Below are 20,545 nucleotides of genomic sequence, written 5' to 3'. Positions count from 1 at the left end.
TTATATTGATAATTAAAATAAAAACATGTTTTATTATCACACACGAAATGAAACGAAAAAGCGATTTAAAATGTAATCGCACAAGTTAAATTGTATAAAATTAAACTAAATTATGCATAATTTTTTTAAAAATTCGAAAAGAAACTATATTATTTTTAACAGTTACACCAACACTAGTATAGTTGCATCTCGCTCTATTTCAGTACATTCTGCAAGAAAAAAGAGGCGGCAATAGTTGAACTTGTATGCAATTTGATCGATATTATTTTTATATCGATAATTAAAACAAAAACATATTTTTATTACACGCCCATGGGACCAAAATTGTAAATGCTCACGTTAAATTTTACGGAATTAAACAAACCATAAATAAAATTTTTGAAAGTTAAAAAAGAGCCTTAAACGTATTAAGCGTTATTTTTTATTAGTAAGTAATTTAAATTAAACAATTATCCCTTTTTAAAGATCTAATAACTGAAAAAGTAAAATAAGTGAATAAAAATTTATTATATAAAACCTTCCAGAAATATTCCACAAATATTGTATATATCAGAAACTACTTAACCAACTTTTTAAATAAAAAACGATCACCTTGATATGACTTTAGTTTCCGAGAAATTTGTGGATAAACATATTTACACTTGCAAAATTTAGTCGTACCACGTATAGCGTTTAATCATTAAACAGAATTTTAATAAAGTAACTTGAAAAATAATGAAGTGTAATGTAAACTATGTCTATTGAATATTTAAATGTGTGAAATAAAAAAAATGCACGTCAAGGCACAAGCGTACAATTGTAAACGCGATTGGTTATGGGTTCGATTCCCACTCGAGGAAATTAAATATTTGATATTTTTCAAGTTCTGCATTCCTAGGTTCCCTCTACCCACCCTGATATGTGAGGGATACAGAGTGAAATTTTAAAAAAAAATGTAATAAATAAATCCCTAATGATTTTACTTTATTAACTACATCCCTATGAAGTGTAAATATCCCTTTGCCGTATTTTTAAATTTTAGTTTTAGAAATTTAGGCAGTTAATAAGTGCCAAGTGGCGATTAACGAAAGTCGTTGACTTGAATTGTGAACAAAGTGTTTTGGTGTAGTTATTATTACGTCTTTTATAAAGTATATAAAGTGTAAATGATTTTTTTTTATAAACTTAGTGAACTTAATGAAAAACAATTTAATAATAAGAAGATTTAGATTACGTTTATTTTTTTTATAACTATTTTTAAGTTTTAAAAGAAAAATGTCGCGCGCAAATTTAAGTGTTTTATGGGAATTTTTTACAAAAAATGACGTTTTAGAAAAAAAAGCCAAGTGTAATATTTGTGGAGAAATTTACAGTTATAAAAGCTCGACGGCTAATTTAAAAATACATTTGAAACGAAAACACTTAAGCGCTTATGAGCAAGTCTCTACGACTCAATTAAATTTACGTGCTCCTATTCAATTAAACCAGGTACCACATACAGTAAATATTGCAGCAGACCAATCTGTACAGCCTTGTACTTCATCGTCACTACCTGGTTCCTCTACCTTGTTATCCACGTCCCACCGTTCATCTCAACAGCGGATTGAAAGGTATGGCACGACGAAAAAAATTTTGCTAGATACAAAAAGAAAAATAGATAATGATTTAATAGAGTTATTTATTGATAGTTATCACCCATTTTCTTTGGTTGAAGAACGGGCATTTAAAAAGTTCGCTCGATGGATACCCGGCTATCAATTGCCATCAAGAAAAACGATATCTAATATTTTAATACCTAATTTGTATAATAAGACAACAGAAATAATAAAAAAAGAAATCTCAGACATAGAAAATGTATGTTTAACGACAGACCTCTGGACATCTAGAGTTAATGATGCATACCTTGCCATAACTGGACATTATATTGACAAAAAATTTCAGATGAAAATGGTACTTTTAAAATGTGCAGTACTAACAGGTCCACACAGTAGTGCAAATATTCAAAATTCCCTTCTGGAAACTACTGAAGAGTGGAATGTCACCAAGAACGTGAATTTTGTTGTAAGTGATAATGCTCCAAATATTAAAAAAGCCATAAAAGACTTGGGCTGGAAGCATTATGGGTGTTACGGACACACCCTTAATTTGATAGTTCAAGATAGCCTACAAATTGTACAAAACAGTCTAGATAAAGTAAAATGTATAGTCCGCCACTTCAAAACAAGTACCATTGCCTTAGAGAAGCTTTTGAAAACTCAAACACAAGACAAACCAGACCTAATACCAAAGCGCCTAATTCAAGATGTTCCAACCAGGTGGAATTCCACATACCATATGATTGAGAGGTTTGTGGAACTCGAAAGCTCCATTCGTGCCACAGTAGCCGTATTAAAAAAAGACTTGCCAATTATTTCAAATGAAGAGTGGACCGTGATCGCGGAACTTTGTAAAGTGCTGAAACCATTTGATGAAGCTACTAAGGCGATGAGCGGTGAAAATTATATCACTGCTAGTTCTATCATCGTTATGACTAGATGCCTTAAGGGATCGTGTGATCAACTTAAGATTGAAAATTTCACAGACATAACGAAATCGGTAATTTCAGTGCTTCATTCCGGATTGGAAACCCGCTTCGAAGGGGTGGAGAGGAGTGGAACGTTTTCCATTTGTACGTTCCTGGATCCCAGGTATAAAAATAATGTTTTTTCAGATCCTCAAGAAGCATCTAGAATAAAAAAAAAAGTTGAAGAAATGATAGCGGCAAATATTAATAGGCGAAGCTATTCTGACCAACCGTCGGTGGCTCCTACAGCAGATCCAGTCACCAAAGATAAATTTTCACCATGGGCAATACTTGATTCTCTTATAGGCAAACAGCAACAAACTGGCACTCCATTATCACGTGCCATAAGAGAAGTAGACTCTTACATTAATGACGAGTTTCTACCAGTCTTTGACGACAACGGGAAGTTTAATTCTCCGTTGGCTTGGTGGGGATCAAATAGTCATTTATACCCAAATCTAGCCGTTTTAGTAAAACAATATGGCAATATTGTTGCGACTTCCGTTCCTTGTGAGCGGATATTTAGTAAAGCTGGACTGATGATAAATGAGCGTCGCACCCGACTAAAAACAAATAGAGTGACTCAATTGACATATTTAAATTCTAATTTAGATCCAAATCGATTCAATTAATAAATAGTATATATATACATAAAAGTGTGAATAATAAAATACCCGCAAAGCCCGCACACAGCAGGGTAGGCAGATGGAACCTAGTGTTAAAACACTCCATTCACCACTTTCCGCCGAATTCTGGAGGCATTGTGTGTTGAAAGGCGGAAGTTAACGATGCTCTGCCTCGACACCAGAGCGATGAAATGAAAATATAAATGTAAATAAATATTTAATTTCCTCGAATGGGGATCGAACCCGCAACCGTCGCGTTACAGTCACGTCCGTGTGCCGTTGCGCCATGACTTCCTCTACAAGCTATATAATTAAAATAAATATGTAAAATTATAAAAATATTTATTAGAATCAAACTCGGAACTTCATTGTGCAGCACATATGAATTGTTAACCTGTTCCGAGTTTTTTTTTGCTATGCGTGACGTAGCTTTCTTAATGTTTATTATTTATTAAAAGAGTCGGTTACAATCGCTTGCGACGTTCACTTCACACTTGTATATCTTAAGCACGTTGGAATTTTTTATGCGATCTACTAAGACTTTTAAGAATTCCAGTTAAGATATTATTTTATTTAATTCATTAATTAAGAGTCAATTAGAGTATTGTTCAACTATATGGAATCCATATTATGAAACACATACAAACTGATTAGAACGAATTCAAAAAAAGTTTTTAAAAATGTTATCTTTCAGAGATCATGAAGTACGATGACTTATTAAAACATAATAATATGTTAAAATATCACATCGCAGAACGTTGATGATTCGTTACGTTTGTATAAAGCTCAACAGACAAAATATTTTATATAAGTAAGTACGTCATAAAGAATTCATAACTGAGCTTACAATTTTTATATTTTTTTAAGATCTTAAATTTAGGTTTTGTATTTTGTTATTCTTTTGTTTTATATTTAGATATATTCAGTAATAAAATTTAATTAAAATTAAAATATATTTACTTAGTTCATTTTTTTATAATTAAAGCTGTGTTTATGTTTTTTTTATTATTTATTTATTTCAACACTACAGACGCTTGGTCCGTACCCTTTTTTACTTTATTATTATATCTAATTTTCTTATTATATATATTAATTACATTATTGTTTTTATATTACTTTATATTGTTAACTTTATATTGTTTTATAAAATTTCATTTAGATCTAAGGTGTTAAGCGAGCTTTATTATAATATTATATTTAACATTTTTACACATTACTAGTTATACATTTATAGCTGTATTTATGTTATAAGTTTAAGTTTATGAGCCTCTTTTTGTAGTTATTGTAGTAACGTTGGCTTCCTGATAAATAAATAAATTGTGCTTCACGCTGTTTCCCACACATAGCAGGGTAGGCAGATGGAACCTAGTGTAAAACTCCGTTCCCCACTTTCTGCCGAATTCTGGAGGCATTGCGTGTTGAGTGGCAGAACTCAACGCTGCGTCTTGCCTCGATACCAGAGCGAAGAAATGGAAATATTAATTTAAATAAATATTTCATATCCTCGAGTGGGATCGAACCCATAACCAGCCGGTTTTACAGTCACACTTTGTGCCTCTGCGATATGACTGGCCTCAAGTTTCATTCAATTTTAAACCTTATTTTCTCCATTACGTGTCAGTTTTTGCAATTTTGTTAAATTTCTTTTTCCATTCTGTAAGTGTAAAATTATTCTCTCTTTTTTTGTATATATCTTGTGTGTTAAATAAATTTGATCAATTTTTCCACATAATTTGGAATTTTAATTTTACTCCGTAATTAAATACATCAAATATTATTAAATAGCGATCAGCGAAAAACGATATAAAATTCTGTATATTAAAAAATATATATAATAAAGTGTAAATAAAAAATGTATAAAAATTATTGTATATAAAATAAATTAATAAATAATTACATTTTAGTACCTAGATATTGTAATTTAACCTAAAACGTTTTCGTAATCATAACTATAAAAGTAATCGTATTAAACTTACAACTGCTTATGAAGCATTTGTAACTAGTTACAGAAATAACTAGTTTCTGAAACTAGCTACGCGTGTGTCCGAAACTAGTGATAACTGGTTATGCTTAAAAGACGTTACGGCCCATGTTTACATTGAAAGTTACTACTGACAGCTGTCATATTCGAACTTGGCGATTGTCACACTATACAGACTATCTATAAGTATTAGTGCTGAACTGGCACGCTCGGATCGCCATAATTAAAGAACAACAACAACAACAACTATCTATAAGTAATAAAACACAATCTATATAGTTATAATACATAATATAATAAAATTGTAACTCATCACTCTCTGAACATGTAAAAAGGAGAAAATATTTTGTCTGTACGTTTATGCATGCTAACCTCAGAAACTGCTTAACTGATGTAATATAATATACATTTATTATTAAAACAAATATATGCGTTGTGTATGTGACTTTAAATATTAAGCATCACAAAATAGGTCACAGAATAAATATTCTTCCTCCCTTACGTAAAACAATCTTTAGGGCAATTCTGCTATACCACGATTTTTTATTCTCTAGTTGCATACTAACTGAATAGCTTAAAACATTTTTTGTTATGTATCCGACATGTTAAGACAACCTCCAAAATGTTTAACATTTCGGCATTTTTAAAAAAATAATAATGTACCTTCCTTATGTGAAACTGCCGGAGAAACTAAATAAATATATTCATCAATATTTATCATAAATATTTGTGTAGGAAACGTGTAAACATTTGAACGTAGCTGGGTTTGAACCCGCGCTTCTTGGAAAGTTTTCTTATATTATTGTGTCTGTACTCTGTATGTATATTTGAGGACTGTACTGACTGACTATTTCGGTGATTGTAAACACGACTGGAAATCGAATCCACAAGATTCGATCCTCACTCGAGGAAATGAAATATTTCAACTTATTCGTTCTGGCGTCGAGGCAACGCGCGGCGTAGAGTTTCGCCCCTCAACACACAATGCCTCTAGAATTCGCACAAATTTGGGAACGGAGTATCTAAACACACGGTTTCACACGGGTTTCTACCCTACTGTGTATCGGATACAGCGTGAAGCTCATTTATTTATTTTATATTTATGTATATTTGAACGTAATATGAACGTAAAGACAATGTTATATTTGAAAACTTACACCGTCGTTACTTTTTAACCGACTTCGTAAGAAAAGGAGGTTATCAATTCGACTGTATTTTTTTTATTTTTTTTTATTTTTATACGTTACTATAGATATGAAATTCAAAATGTTTGTATAATTTTTTGTAAGCCTAAGTTTATCTATTAAAAAGAGTTAAAATTTTACAATGTATCAACTCTAGAAGCAGCAATGTAAAATATAATTTATGTTTACATTGGGACCTGTAAACTGAACCCAAAATATAAAGGAATTTTAGTTTTTTGTTTTCAGAATATTTAAGGGCTCTCTCTTGGGCGTCCATGGTATACTTTTGTACTTTTATGACTACTTTTTAGGGTTCCGGAAAAACTCGGAAGCCTTGTAGGTAACTTTGTTGTCCGTCTGTCAGTCGGCCGAGAGCATTTATCACGAGGTCGAGAGGTATCAAGCTAAAAAAATTATAAAATGCAAAAGGTTTATGGTTTCTTGGAGTGGTTCAGAAAAAGTTTGTGTGTGAGTAAAGTGGGTCCTCTGTAAGTTTTGAGGACTCAGGGAGTTTTTATCTGATGTTAATTTCAGCTGGATACCATCACGCTATTTCGAAATGAATGGTTTTGACAGTCACGTTTTTACCTTTTGATGAACGAAACCCTAAAAATACTAAGCGTGTTTGTTTAGAATAAAAGTCAAATAATGAACAATTTCGTTATTACTTTTATTGGTATGGTATTTAAAAATGGATTTGACAAATATACTTTTAATTACAGCTTATGACTTAATATGCAGGTTAACCTAGGTTCGTTATCAATAAAAATTGGTTCTATTGTAGCCAAGCTTAATTTGTGGTTTGTTGCAATTGAAATCAATTTGTTATTCATGAAATTCACCATTCACATTGTTATGCCAAAATATACTTACATGGCATAAAATTAGATTTTCTGTTGTACTTTATGTTTCACAAATCTCCCGCAAATGGTACAGAAAGGCAGATGGAAGTTACGACCCTAAGTAAGTAAGTTAAGACCCTAACATTTATATGAAATAGGTGCTTTTCTTTATTTAAGGGATATGTTTGAGTTCACGCTAGTTCATTCAGACTAGGTTCAAAATTAACAGATTGAGATGCTCCAAGAATCTAACTCAAAAAATTCCGACGCAATCAAGTAAATTTTATGAACTGTGCAAGCCACTAAATTGTGGAATTAATAGTAGTTCATAATTAATATTTGATATTAAGCCGTCGAAATCTTTAAACATAAAAAAAACAAGGTTAATATTTATTATTTAAAGGATAAGGTGAACCTTATGACGGCATCTATATGTGGGTCATAATCAGAAAAAGTGTACATTTTGTGTCTTTTCTTGTCCCGCTACTTTGAATGCGTTTTAAAAATACAATTTTAAAGATAATTTAAATATTTGGCCATTTACGATAAATTTACTTATTAACTTAAAGATTTTTGTAATATTTTAAATGTATTATGGCTATTAATAGTATTTTTTGTTAGTTGCAAAAAACTTTTCAAAATTCTTCCATACAATTTTTCGTGTCCCATTCACCACTTTACTTTTTAAAAATTAATTTGTTACGAATGTTTATGGTTTTATTTGATTTCAGATATGTTTATATTACTTTACTTTAGGCAAAATATTAAACAAAAGTACTTTTATTGATATATTATTTAATAAATAATATATATGAATTAAGTAAATTTGTCCCAAAATATTGTCTTTTTTGTTACTCAGGGCTAGTAACGTACAATTAAATTATGAATGCAATTATTTTGGATGGTGTTTAATATTAGTTTTTATTGTGGCACCATAATTCTAAAAGTCAATGCTGTCGTAGCTACAACAAGTAGTGTTCTCGCAGCAGTTGAGGGGTTCAAATGTTTTAGAGGGAATATGTAAAATTACATCTCAGGGTTATAAACGGCTTTTATTTTGGTAAGTATTCTATAATTTCGTTTTCTTGTTTATGTTATTTGCTTCTTTTTACAAAATCTCAAAAAAGAACTTCAGTGCTTACACATGCAACACGTGGCTTATGAGCAAATATTTAAAAAGGTTAGAATTTCTCAGACTTTATTCTCAATTGCGTTATATTTCGTTACGTAACGAAACTGAGAAAATATGAAGCCTAGTTCATAATTACGTTACCATCGGAAGATATGTATATAAAAAAAAATTGCTGGCATATGAAAAAAATAATTGGTGACTTTTGATAACGTAAAGTAACCAAAAATAATGATTTTTAAGTTTTTTGTCTGTTTGCTTGTTTGTCTAATGTGTTTGTGCACGCTTATCTCAGAAACGGCTTAACCGATTTAGTTAAAAACATTTTTTTATTCTTCCTGAAATTAGTTGTGATTTTGTAATTACTATTTTTTTCTCTGGAGATAGTGAATTAATAAATATGTAGTTCAAGTGGGTGAAGCTTTTATTTAAAAACAAGTACGTTCTGTACTAGCGTTGTTAAAGATCTAAACAATAAACATAAAATATTATTAAATATCTATTGATAAATATTTTTTTATTTTCAGTAAGCGTCATGGCTCCTATGTCAAATACTGAAACACATAAAAGATATAGAGAACGTCTTAAAAAGACCAATCCTATTAAATATGAAGATATGCGGAATAAACACTTACAAAGAATTAAACTTAATTCCCGTGATAACGACTCAAATTTTGATATATTTTAAAGTGGATTTAATTTTATCATTAACTTTGTGATCTCTAACTAGAAATATAAGTTTATTACGTTACGAACTAGCATTATTATATTGTTAATATTGTCACTTTGTTATGTTTTCTTACATTTATAATCTGTTAATTCAACGATTGAATCTTTAAAATTTTAATTTGTGTCTCATTAAATAAAAACAACAGTAGTTTTATTCGTATAATATCCTTACATTGTTGTGTATAATGCCTTATATCATCAGTTTCGTAACAAACATTATCAGTGTTGTTACTTATCAGTTACGTTACGAATTCGAAAATGTCCACTTTTCTGATTATGACCCATGTACTATTCCTTATTTTAAATGGCATTATCATATGTATTGGTATAGTATAATGCTATATATTTTTCAGATATGTGTATTATGTTTATGTACGATGAATGATATCTACATAAGCATATTAATACTATTCGCTCTTTATTGCCACATAAATTTGCTAACCCAAAGGTTGTCTGGAAGAAATTGCTGATTAGCGATAAGACTGACTTTTGTGCATCAATTGTCCAACTATCTCCCTTGTGTGTTTCTTTATTTAAATAATTGTATACAATAAAATGTAAATAAAAAACAAGTAAGACACTTTATTCTCCACTTTCTGGCCAATCTAAAGATATTTCTTAATATTCACAAAACCAATCTAATAACTAATTCCGAATCTGGTCGAATTAAAAATAAAAGTTCATGAAAAATAGTTACTTAATTGCACAAAAAATAGGAGACAAACAACGAAAAGAGGATGTGTAAGGACAAATATTCCTTATTTATTGTTATTACTTACGAAGATAATTAAATATACATGTTAATAAATACATATACAACGTAATAAATTTAATAAATAAATATCTTTAGCGATTCATAAAATAAATCTAATAAAAATATCCCTTGAGAATTACCTGTCCCATATGTTTTCAATGCTGCCATTTGTAGCATTCCATTTGGGACGCTACTATTGATGTGTTTCATTGATTTTAAATATAAATTACTTTTTAGTTTTATTTAAATGTTTTTAATTTATCTGATTTTAATACTGTAAAATGTTTTTGCAGAATAGAACGATGAGTAGGTAGGTAGTATGTTTATAATAACGTCTCACGTATTATAGGCACGAGTGGGCAGGTGGAAAAATATGCTTCCTGTCTAGAATTTAAAAAAAATCAATTCTTAATTCCTAATCATCACAAGCATGCTCTCGTCCTTTGCTAGACATAGGTCTCTTTAATGACTGCTCACCAACCCTGATAGCCCCCGATATAAATACTATAAGTATAAATACTATAAGTAAAAACATGTTTTTATAGTACAAGTATTCGAAAATTCTCCAAAATTTCTAACGAAAGAATATTTATGTTCTTAATTAACTGGAAATAGGAAAATCACCGGCACTGCTACGGCATTACAATTTGTGTACGTTGGTGTTTGTTTAAATGTAGGTATATTTTTAGGTGCAATGAGGCCAACGATTACAGTGAACAGATGCCATAAATTTTTCGCAATTGCAACCTATAACAGGCTTATAAGAAATGTTTGAGATTCAATAAGGTATTTGTTTAAACTATAAATACTGTGATGCTATCTTTAGATAATGTGTTAGTGAGTAAAAATAAAAATTTATACGTTATCGGCAAGTACTTAATATGTAAAATGTAAATAGATTTTGTATACCATTTAAAAACCTAAGTTATTATTAAGAGTATAGCAATGAAATGTTACTAGTGTATTAATAAATTTATAGAACAGTTAAAAAAATCTTTGTAATAGTTGTGGAATTACTAATATGACTATGATGTCGGACGTTTAGACCTAAAACAAGAGTACTATGTTCTTTTATATCTTAAAACTAACTTTCTTTAATTTATAATTGACATAAGCCGTCAAAGACAATTTTAATAATAAAAGAAAACTTTCTTATAAGTGTAGATCAATTATATAATTAACTAGTGGACCCGATCGCGGAAACGCCCGCTTGAACTATACGAATATTTATTAAATATATTTATGAAATTATTTTCAGTTTGCGTTAAGCAAGCTCATTTTGGGTGACGTTTTCTTAAAACAACAAACTATGCAAGCCGTCGCTTAGCAACGACGACGACGGTTGTTATTAACATGGCGGAATAAATTGCATGTCAAATTAATAAGTATTTTAATATATTAGTATATATCGACAATATTATAAGTATGAGAAAAAAAAGGATCCTACATTCATCCCGAGACCCTCAAGTATCTCTATATGTGTATTTTATCACAATAGAATTAGCGGTTTGGCCCTGATTGCGTAAAAGATAGACAGATAGACAGAGTTACTTTCGAATTTATAATATAGGTATGGATTATCATCATCAAAAAAATATACATATTTATTTTACAGACCAGCGGACACACATGGCTTTTCCCGCTTTAACTGTACGAATAATAAAGCGGCTTAATGGAACCAAAGCCGGCATTGGAGTATTTGTATTTGGTATATCGGAAGTCGAATAGGGAGTCGGAGTCAAAATCGGAATCGAAATCTATACATATCTACAAGTTTTTGTTTTGAAGTATGTTCTATTAAATGGTGCGTAGAGCTTTTTCTGAAATTTAAGCTTACAGACTGACAGACGGACGGACAATAAAGTGTTCCTTTTTTCCTAAGAAGGTACGGAACCCTAAAAATCAAATTAATTCTATTTTTTAACGTTCTTTTCGTCCCACAAGACTAACATTACTTGTTCACGCTGACCGCCGCCATCGCGCCATATCCAACTGTAACTTCCGTTTGAATATTTCAATCGGAAGTTCCGGTCTATTGAAACCAAAGCGGAAGTTCCGAAACATCCCTACGTTATAACATACACCGCACAGCAATAACGAGTCACGTCCTTCTATGTTGATTGAGGTCTAGTTAGATTAAAGCCCTCGCTTTATTTTTTGTTTTTAAGAGTCTTGATGTAAATATTGAATCAATTATAGTTAATGAGAAATTAATATAATTTGTCAAAATATGATCAGTTATAGCGCAGGGGGACGAATGTCTTTATATTAGGTTCCCTCTGCCTACTCTTCTGTGTGTGGGATTTGAAGCTGAAGAAGAAGTTGAAGTATTAAATTACTTTTCGTATCCGGCTTGCTAATGTGTTAGTTTCGTTAAACACGCTAATCTCTAATATATAAAATAATCCACCTACATTATAATTTACGGCCGTCTGTTTCAACGGAATGCTTTAGTAATTGTAGTATAAACATATTTTCAACAAATTCAGTGCCGTCATAAGTCAAACATAATTTTTAGGCTAATACATAAAACGAATCGCACCTGTGCTGGTACTTAGTTTGGATATATTACATGGCGGACAAAAAATAGTATTGTCGTAACTTTTAATCTTTTATATTAGTTTACCGAAAAACCTTTCTGTCACACATATAAAACCAGAGTAATTTCCAGTCTCTGTTTAATTAAACATTACCACAGTATTACATATAAAATAGATTTAATTGTTATTACGATTTAGGTAGTTGGACTTTAAATATTTAGATTTAAATATACATATGAAATAACGTGAGATTGTGTATAATAATGTGTAACAGATAATATTTTAAACAATTTTTTATAACTTTAGATTGTAAGCGTCTGGAAAGTAAAAATTTCTATTTCAAAAAAATAATAATCTACAGACCTTCGGTCAAGTTTGTAGCGAAAGATACACTTGTATATTTAACGATAACTTAAAGCGAAATAAAGCGTAACACTTGGCACTCTAAGCTGTTTGTTCGTTTTCCCGTAAGCTATAGCTTCAAGATGGTCTCCTTTACAAAATAACAAATATATTTAAAAACTTACTGCTACTACTTAAACTTCACTGTTAAATAATAATAATATAGATTATATTATTGTATATCTACTAAAAGTTCTTATTAAATTTCACTCAATTTGTTCTGGAAAATTTTAAACATATATTTTATAAGGAACGCAATTTATCAAGTGTTAGTCCCTTAGGTGTGTAAGTGAAAGGAATAGCTTCAAGCAGTATCAAACATATAGCAGAATAGGCAGTTAGGTAGGAAACATATAATTATACATTATAATTTTGTTATAATAATAATAATTATTTGATATATAAATATTCGGAATATCTTTTCGTTTTCCCGTAAAGTTATCAGAAAAACAGTTGACTCAGTATTTGAATTAATTAAATTCTTTGAAATAGGCTAAGACGACATTTAGATTCAATGTCACGAATATTGACGATGAAGGCCAACGAGGAAATCTGCCTTATTATGTTCATAATAATTATTAAACTATATAGAGCTATTAAACTAGAAGCCAGTAGTAACGCAGGTTTACAAGGGTGCGACTGTTGTAGGTTCGATTACTATTCGAGGGAATTAAATAATTAATATTTTCATTTTCTCGCTCAGGTAACGATGTGATGTGTTGAGTACACGCAGTGCCTGGAAAATGAGAAGTGAAAGAGTCTTAATAGGAAATGAGTGTACTATGAGCATTGCCAGTTGATTGGTGGAACTCAACACCGCGTCACAAAGAAATGAAAATATTATTAAATAATAATTCATTCCTCTGTGTGAGAGAATTGAACCTACAATCGCCGCGTTTATTCAAATTCAAAATATTCTTTATTCAAATACGCAACTCGCAATACGCACTTTTGAATCGTCGAATGAACATATGAACAAAAAGCTACCACCGGTTCGGAAGGCAGTTCTGCTGAGAAGAGCCGGCAAGAAACTCAACAGTTTAGTTATAGTAACACGCTTGTGCCACTGCACCACAATGGCTTATTTTTTACTGCATAAATAGTGTAAGGTATCTGTAGCTTTGTCCTCTACATCTCGAGCTGTTCTCTCTGGTTTCTCGCTACGAATAAAGCGTGAAGATAAAAAAAAAGTAGGAGTTGTTTGAGTAATTTACGTGACATTATTGAAATATTTCATGGTAGACTCGTAAATAATATTGGACATGTCGTCATCCCTTCTATTATGTACATCCGGGAAAATGCCACTAGCTGTAATATGTCAGAGTAAAAGCAATTTGTTGAACAGAGCCCACGTTCAGGCAATGTATAGGTGGTACATTTACCCTACATCTATTAGACCGAAGAACATTTCTTATAATCTTATTTGCTTTAAATATATGTACATATATCCAATATCCAATTAAAGTGTAATTATAGAGTGTAGTTTTTTTCAGCTTCGCGCGCGTAGTGGGAGCCTCGTGTTAAAACACTTCCCTCTCCAATTTCCGCCGAATTCTGGAGGCATTGTGTGCTATTGGAGGAACTCAACCTAACTTAAAAATACTAATAACATCTATTAATTTTATATTCGTATACCTCAAGCAGCCACTAGTTAATGACAAATATCATCCAGCTGCCTATTGGAAGACTTAAAATTGGAAAAAGGCGTAAAAAAATCCCTCAGTTCTTTTAGTTAACAATAAACATGTATGCGAAATTATACAAACATCAAAAATTAGATACGTTGTTTCTGTATAAACTTTTATCTTCCAAAACCTTTCAATATTAGGGTCAAATGTTGATTCGATTGTTTATATAATTCGCATACTGAGAAAAATTTCCCAAAATTCCACTTTTGCGTCACAGTAACAAACGCAAACAACAATTTATATGAAAACAAAAAATATATGTTGTTTTATGTGTTATTATTGCCTTGTCAAATCTTATTATAATAAATGTATCCTAGGGAAGGTCTACTGTGACTGATAACAAATTTGGTACAAATCCTTGTTTTCATATAAACAAGAATCCTTATCAGAGGCAGGCCGAGGGACACATATTTAATGCATATTTCGTCTTATATTTTTTTTCGTCTTCCTTTATATATAAATTTATAAATAAAATATTACTTAAAAAAAATAAGTTAACATGAAACACATGGACGTCAAATTCAGCTACAAATTACTTCCACAAGTTTAGCTTTGGTACTTACAATTAGTTACACATTTGAAAATGTTACAACAGGTTGAAGATACAGAAAAGTTGGACTTTAATTAAAAGCTCTACGTTTGTTCTTCTAACACTGAAAAATTAACCAATATAACAAGATTATAAGGTGTAGAAGTTTTTTAATTATAAAATTTCGTGGTATGATAATCTGGAGGTTCGTCGTACCATAGAAGCCTTGTCTGATGGTCTCCGTTGCTTCAGTATTTGTGCAGAGTAGCTTCGATACGGTCGTCGCCTACGGCCCGCGTCTCCTTGTGTCTCTGAGTGTATTGTTCGATAACTACAGTATTCGGTCGGTTAAGTGAAATAAGTTATTAAATTTGTTAGTGTTGTTTTTTCATTATTACAGATCTAACATTAGGAAAAATATATTAATGTAAGTATTTTTACTTTTACTTTTACCTTTAGTTTAAGACTATTAATTTGGACTAAAATAATTTGGAACTAATAATTTGTACTAAAATAAATATTTTATAATTAATTAAAAATTGTTACAATAAATGGTAATAATTTCGCTTTGGTTGAAACTGTATTATTAAGTTACTTCAGTAACATTATTTATATTGTTTAATAATGTTAATTAAAAGTAATAATAATAAAATAAAATTGACGTAATTTAAATAACTGATATTTATAATTATATCTTAAGATATATTTTTACATTGTGGAAGCTAATAGAAATTCTTAAACTTAAACAAAGATATATAATATACATAATTATTAACATAATCAAAGTAGATTAGACAATATACAACTGTAACTGTACAGAAAATTTAATTTTAGATTTAAAAGTTTCAAATTTCAGGAAGTATAAGTACTCTTCATTTGTAATACGACATTACCAGGGTTACTTTATTTACTGTAACCTTATAGAGACGAGCATCATTAGCAGGCGATGAGGTGTAGAAAACAATGTTTTATATTGTATTTGATTTTGTTTTCCTCAATTATCTATGGGGAAAATAATTACGCAGCACGTGTATTTCATCCCCGTGGACATGAAATATCGTCGTTTTCGAAAACATACTGTTGTTTTTGTAGTAAACAGTGATAAACGTTAATAATGAAAAAAATTATTGATTATTTTTTTAATAATTTAATAATTTGTTTTCGATTTCAATTAATTGAAGTCCGCAAAGACGGTGTTTGATTAGATAGTTTCTGTAGTCTGTAATATTCAAATGTAGATTCACAAATAAATGATTTCATTCGAGTTTCACTTCCCAAATTGAGCGAAATTAATGGCTTCTGTTATCTAATTTGGGGAACTCAGACAAGACATATGATTTTAATCCATGCGCGCTAAGTCTTGAGTAAAACTTTGTATTTAAGTGGTAGTGGTGGTGGCGGTGTTATATAAAAATATATAAGGCAATTTATGTACACAATATAATTTTTATTTTAATTATATATTTTAATCTTAAAAGTCTTTATTATCAAGTATAGCATATTAAAAATAACATAATATATTCAATCTCATTGTGCATCTAAACGAGAGTTAAGAACTATAGAAATATACTTGCTTGACTTAAATATTAATAACCTATTGTGTTTTTACAGCATTTTATTCATTTAAATAAAAAAGTAACATTTTAACGTTAAAAAATGGTTGTGTAATATTATAGAACATATTCATTCGTTACAAATTTTAGGATGCAGTTAGAATTTTATGATGAGGCATTTCGCGCCTTATAAAAAGCTTGTCTGAATATTTAAGCTTTAATATCTTTTAAAATTTGACTTGAAATGTTGTTATTAAACATTCTATATTTTAAGCTCTTTCCTCTATGAAACATGCTTATAACATTTTAAATTAAAATTTTTAATTAATGTTGCCTAAAATTGAAAATTTATTGAATATTGACGAAGTATTTCATTATCAAAGGTTTTCTATGCTAGGCGTATACTATTATATTTCTTGTGTAGGTTTTCGATGATTATAAATTAGTTTATCAGCTACTTTATTTTAACTCTATAATATTAATTATTAATTTATTTATAAAAATAGTACAAAAACAAAGTATTTATTAAAAACGATATGCTATATTTGTACATATATTAAGAAAATTAGTCGACAAAAGCATAAACGTTGTTTTGGCTACGAGTGGGGCAAAGTAGTCGTGTTTAACAGTTGTAAATAGAGCGATTTATCTGTATGTCTGTTCGTGAAACGTCAAATAATATACAAGAGGGACTGCTACGGAAAAGTTTGTTTTCTTAAGGTCATTTTTTCACTGACCACAGATATTTTGTGCTATAATCTATAATCTAACGATAAAGGAAGGTAGTTATTGCCACTTTAAGCACAATCATATGAATAAAGATTTTATAAGTTTCTTCTTCCTGAAATGTAGTATTCTAATTATTTATAGCATTATCATATTGTAAGTTTATAAATTTACTAGGACACCTACCTTAATATAAAATATTTTAGGTCACCCAATTTAAAGTTTTACGACCAAGTGTGGTCTGGTATAAAATATTGGTAGAGCTGGTATCTGAAATTTTATATATTCAACAAGATAAACGACAACTAATTTCTATTCCTTTTTTTATATTATAAAGTAATATAACGATGTTATTAATACGTATAAATTTTTAAGTGTTTTTAGTGTTTATTTAAATACATTTATTTTATTAAGGTCCTGTTTATTCTAAAAGAAACTATTCAGGACTGAGACGAAACTTGTGAAAATTAACAAAGCTTTGTTATTAAATATTAATTAGGTATATTATTAAGTGATTAGTGAGTCAAGAAATAATTCGATTGTTTCTAAGTTATTGTTTCACTTCGTATTACTTGCTAAACAATTATTTAAAAAAAATCGTGTAATAGGACGTTTCATTTCTTAGGATTCCGTACTTCAAAAAGTAAAAACGGAACCCTTAGTCATCCTATCACTTGTTGCCTGTCTGTCAGCCCTCTGTCAAGACCATTTATCTTGAGATCACGTGGAAGTATCAAGCTGAAATGCTAATAATAATAATGCTGCTATTTAACAGGATATACTCGTATGCAATACTAAATATATACGAATAATCCTGCTAAGTATGTAGTTTCATTTAAATTTGTCAACTTTTATAAGTTGTGCTCCTTGACCTATAATTCTGATTGGTACGGAAGCCTCCTGGGCTTTCCTGGGCGAGTCCGACTCGCACTTAACCGATTTCATGTAATGACACATGTTATTTCATCGACTTTTATGAGGTTTTATCGATAATTCAACAAATTATTTCATATGAAATTGCCCGCCTTTAGAAATATTGCTCTGACGTCTATTATAATATAAATAAGGTAATTGTTATTTTGATTGCTTGTCATTCACATTAACATGGCTATAGTAATTGTTGAGTAGATAGTGGAATCAATATTAGACTTTTACTATGTCTTGGTAATTTTAAGGGAAATAAAATTTAACTTTATGAATAAACTTATATTATATTTAGTTATTAGTTCTTTAAATTTTAAATTATATTGTATAATAAAAATCTTGGAAATAATCATAATTATATCCCTTGTCCAATGTTAATTCTGTGCAATTATCGTTGGGTAGCGGAAATCTATAAAAATTTTGCTTCACAACTTTCCACAATTCTGCGGAAAGGGCGGAACGAAGTGTCTTAGCACTACGATTTCAGATTCCCACAGGCTAAAAATTACAGCATGATCATAATATGCTTTATTAAATAAATAATCATCCTCAAGCGGGCGAAACCGCGGGTGGTTTGGTCGGTAGTCTTAAAATAGAGTATGTTAGAGTTAAGACAGTTGTATTGTCTTAGCACGAATGCTCTCCCCCAAATCTTTTCGCAAAGCCTGAGAGCTTTCCAATGCCTGTCTAAAGGTAAATAAAAGTGATAGAGAAAAGTCAGAGGTACATTTAAGGAAAAAACTTTATTTACTTTCTCTCTACTTTTGTGATAAGTATTTAGAAATACGGATATGTACAAGACATTCATTTTAAAATATTTCATGTTTATATATCATATTTAAAAAGAACAGCTACGAAAAACGTCTTTAAGAAAGTTTTCTTAATATAATGGCTACAAGCGTGAAAGTTTCTGTCAAAACTACTACCTCATTTGAGACACAATTCGCCCAAAGATTTTGCAAACAATCTCCCAGAGCTAAATAAGTTATGCGCAAGTCGTCGTAACTCATGAGGTTCACATGTCTGGAATCATAACATACATTTTCATTTTACAGAATTTCAAACAAGTAAACAAAATTTGAGTTTCTTCTTTGTTATTACCAAAATTTACGCAACTTTATTTTTATTAAGCTATAAAAATTAAGTTACAGTTTATACGTTGTTGTCTTTTCATTAAATAATTTATGTAAACAAGTAATTTTAATCGGTAGTCCAAATGTATTTTTTACAATTATACTCTAAAACTTAACTAAATTTACTAGAATTGACTAACATGTTGTATTATTACGTAATGTCAGGGTTCTAAGCCAAAATTTTCCTCCTAGAAATAACCTTCGAGGAGAAAGTAGATGTAAATAAAGCTCCATTGAATGTCATGGAAATCGCTTTATTCGCGTTATTAATCAATCCACCTAAAGCACTATTGTAGAAAGAAAACGGGCCTAGTCCATATCACTAAGAACCGTAGAAACATATAATCTTAAGCTCAAATCTGCCAAAATTTTGAAAATATCCAAATATCTTTCTGATTTGAGAAAAAAATCATTAATGTGTCTAGTTCATTTAAGACCCCTATTCAAGCAAAGACCTGACTTCCTTTCAACAATTACGATTTATAGGATTTAAACTTTTCCTTTTCTCGCTCCTGTTACCTCTCCTTGTTTCTACTGGTATTTGTTGTATTGAGTAGAGTATAATAAAGAACAAAATGTCTGAATTATGAATATTAAGAAAATTCTAAGACAAACTTATGAGAATAGATTACATTTATATTTATACATATATGTATATTAAAAGATACACAACTGTTTCATTATATTTTTTCAAACTTCTCGTATTGCAATAAGAGTTATTTTAAAAGCTTTTTTTACATTACCGTTTTCGCTTTTGTGGCGGTGTTGCTGGAAGCGAGAAATTAATTTATTCCCAATAGCTTCTTTGTAAAACAATTAAATCGGGTAAAGCTCAAAACAATATTCCATTGAAAACCTCAAGAGCTTAAAATAAAACCTTTATGTATTTAATATTACTTCTAATATTACAGAAGCCGCTTAATATTTTTAAGGGTTTTCAGAATTACATTGAATATACTATGTATAAGCAAGTTCATTGGTTAATATATTATCTAGGTACAAGCTTACTTCTTGTAAGAAAGATGGTTTAGAGAAGACTTAACAATGAGATTTTTTTTAACAGCATCACGCTGTATCCCGCACTCTGCAAGATAGGCCTGGCGAACACTTAAGTTATAACTTAGTTTTAAAATACTCCGTTCAACATTTTCCTTCGAATTTTGGAGGCATTGCGTGTCGAATGGTGAAGTTCAATGCAGAGCTTCGGCTCGACACCAGAGCGAAGAAATGAGAATATTACATATTTCATTTCCCCAAGCAAGA

General features: G+C 30.1%; 2 protein-coding genes across 2 annotated transcripts in view; both read left to right on the top strand.

Moving 5' to 3' along the window:
* The first annotated feature begins 1,926 nt into the window (after positions 1-1,926).
* Positions 1,927-3,174, top strand: LOC146541426 (zinc finger BED domain-containing protein 4-like). The gene has a single exon (XM_085195224.1). The coding sequence runs from the start codon at positions 1,927-1,929 to the stop codon at positions 3,172-3,174; it is 1,248 nt and encodes a 415-aa protein (XP_085051350.1).
* Positions 3,175-15,216: 12,042 nt separating this feature from the next.
* TrissinR (Trissin receptor) overlaps positions 15,217-20,545 on the top strand; it is a 56,379-nt gene continuing 51,050 nt past the window's right edge. Inside the window, exon 1 of the mRNA XM_085194645.1 lies at positions 15,217-15,373. The gene's annotated coding sequence lies outside the window, so the exon portion shown is untranslated. The remainder of the gene's footprint in view (positions 15,374-20,545) is intronic.

This window comes from Heliconius melpomene, chromosome 1 (genome assembly GCF_056956725.1).
Source record: "Heliconius melpomene rosina isolate 202511_hmr_F chromosome 1, ASM5695672v1, whole genome shotgun sequence".
Lineage (NCBI taxonomy): Eukaryota > Metazoa > Arthropoda > Insecta > Lepidoptera > Nymphalidae > Heliconius > Heliconius melpomene.
This window is presented reverse-complemented; position numbering and strand designations above follow the sequence as displayed.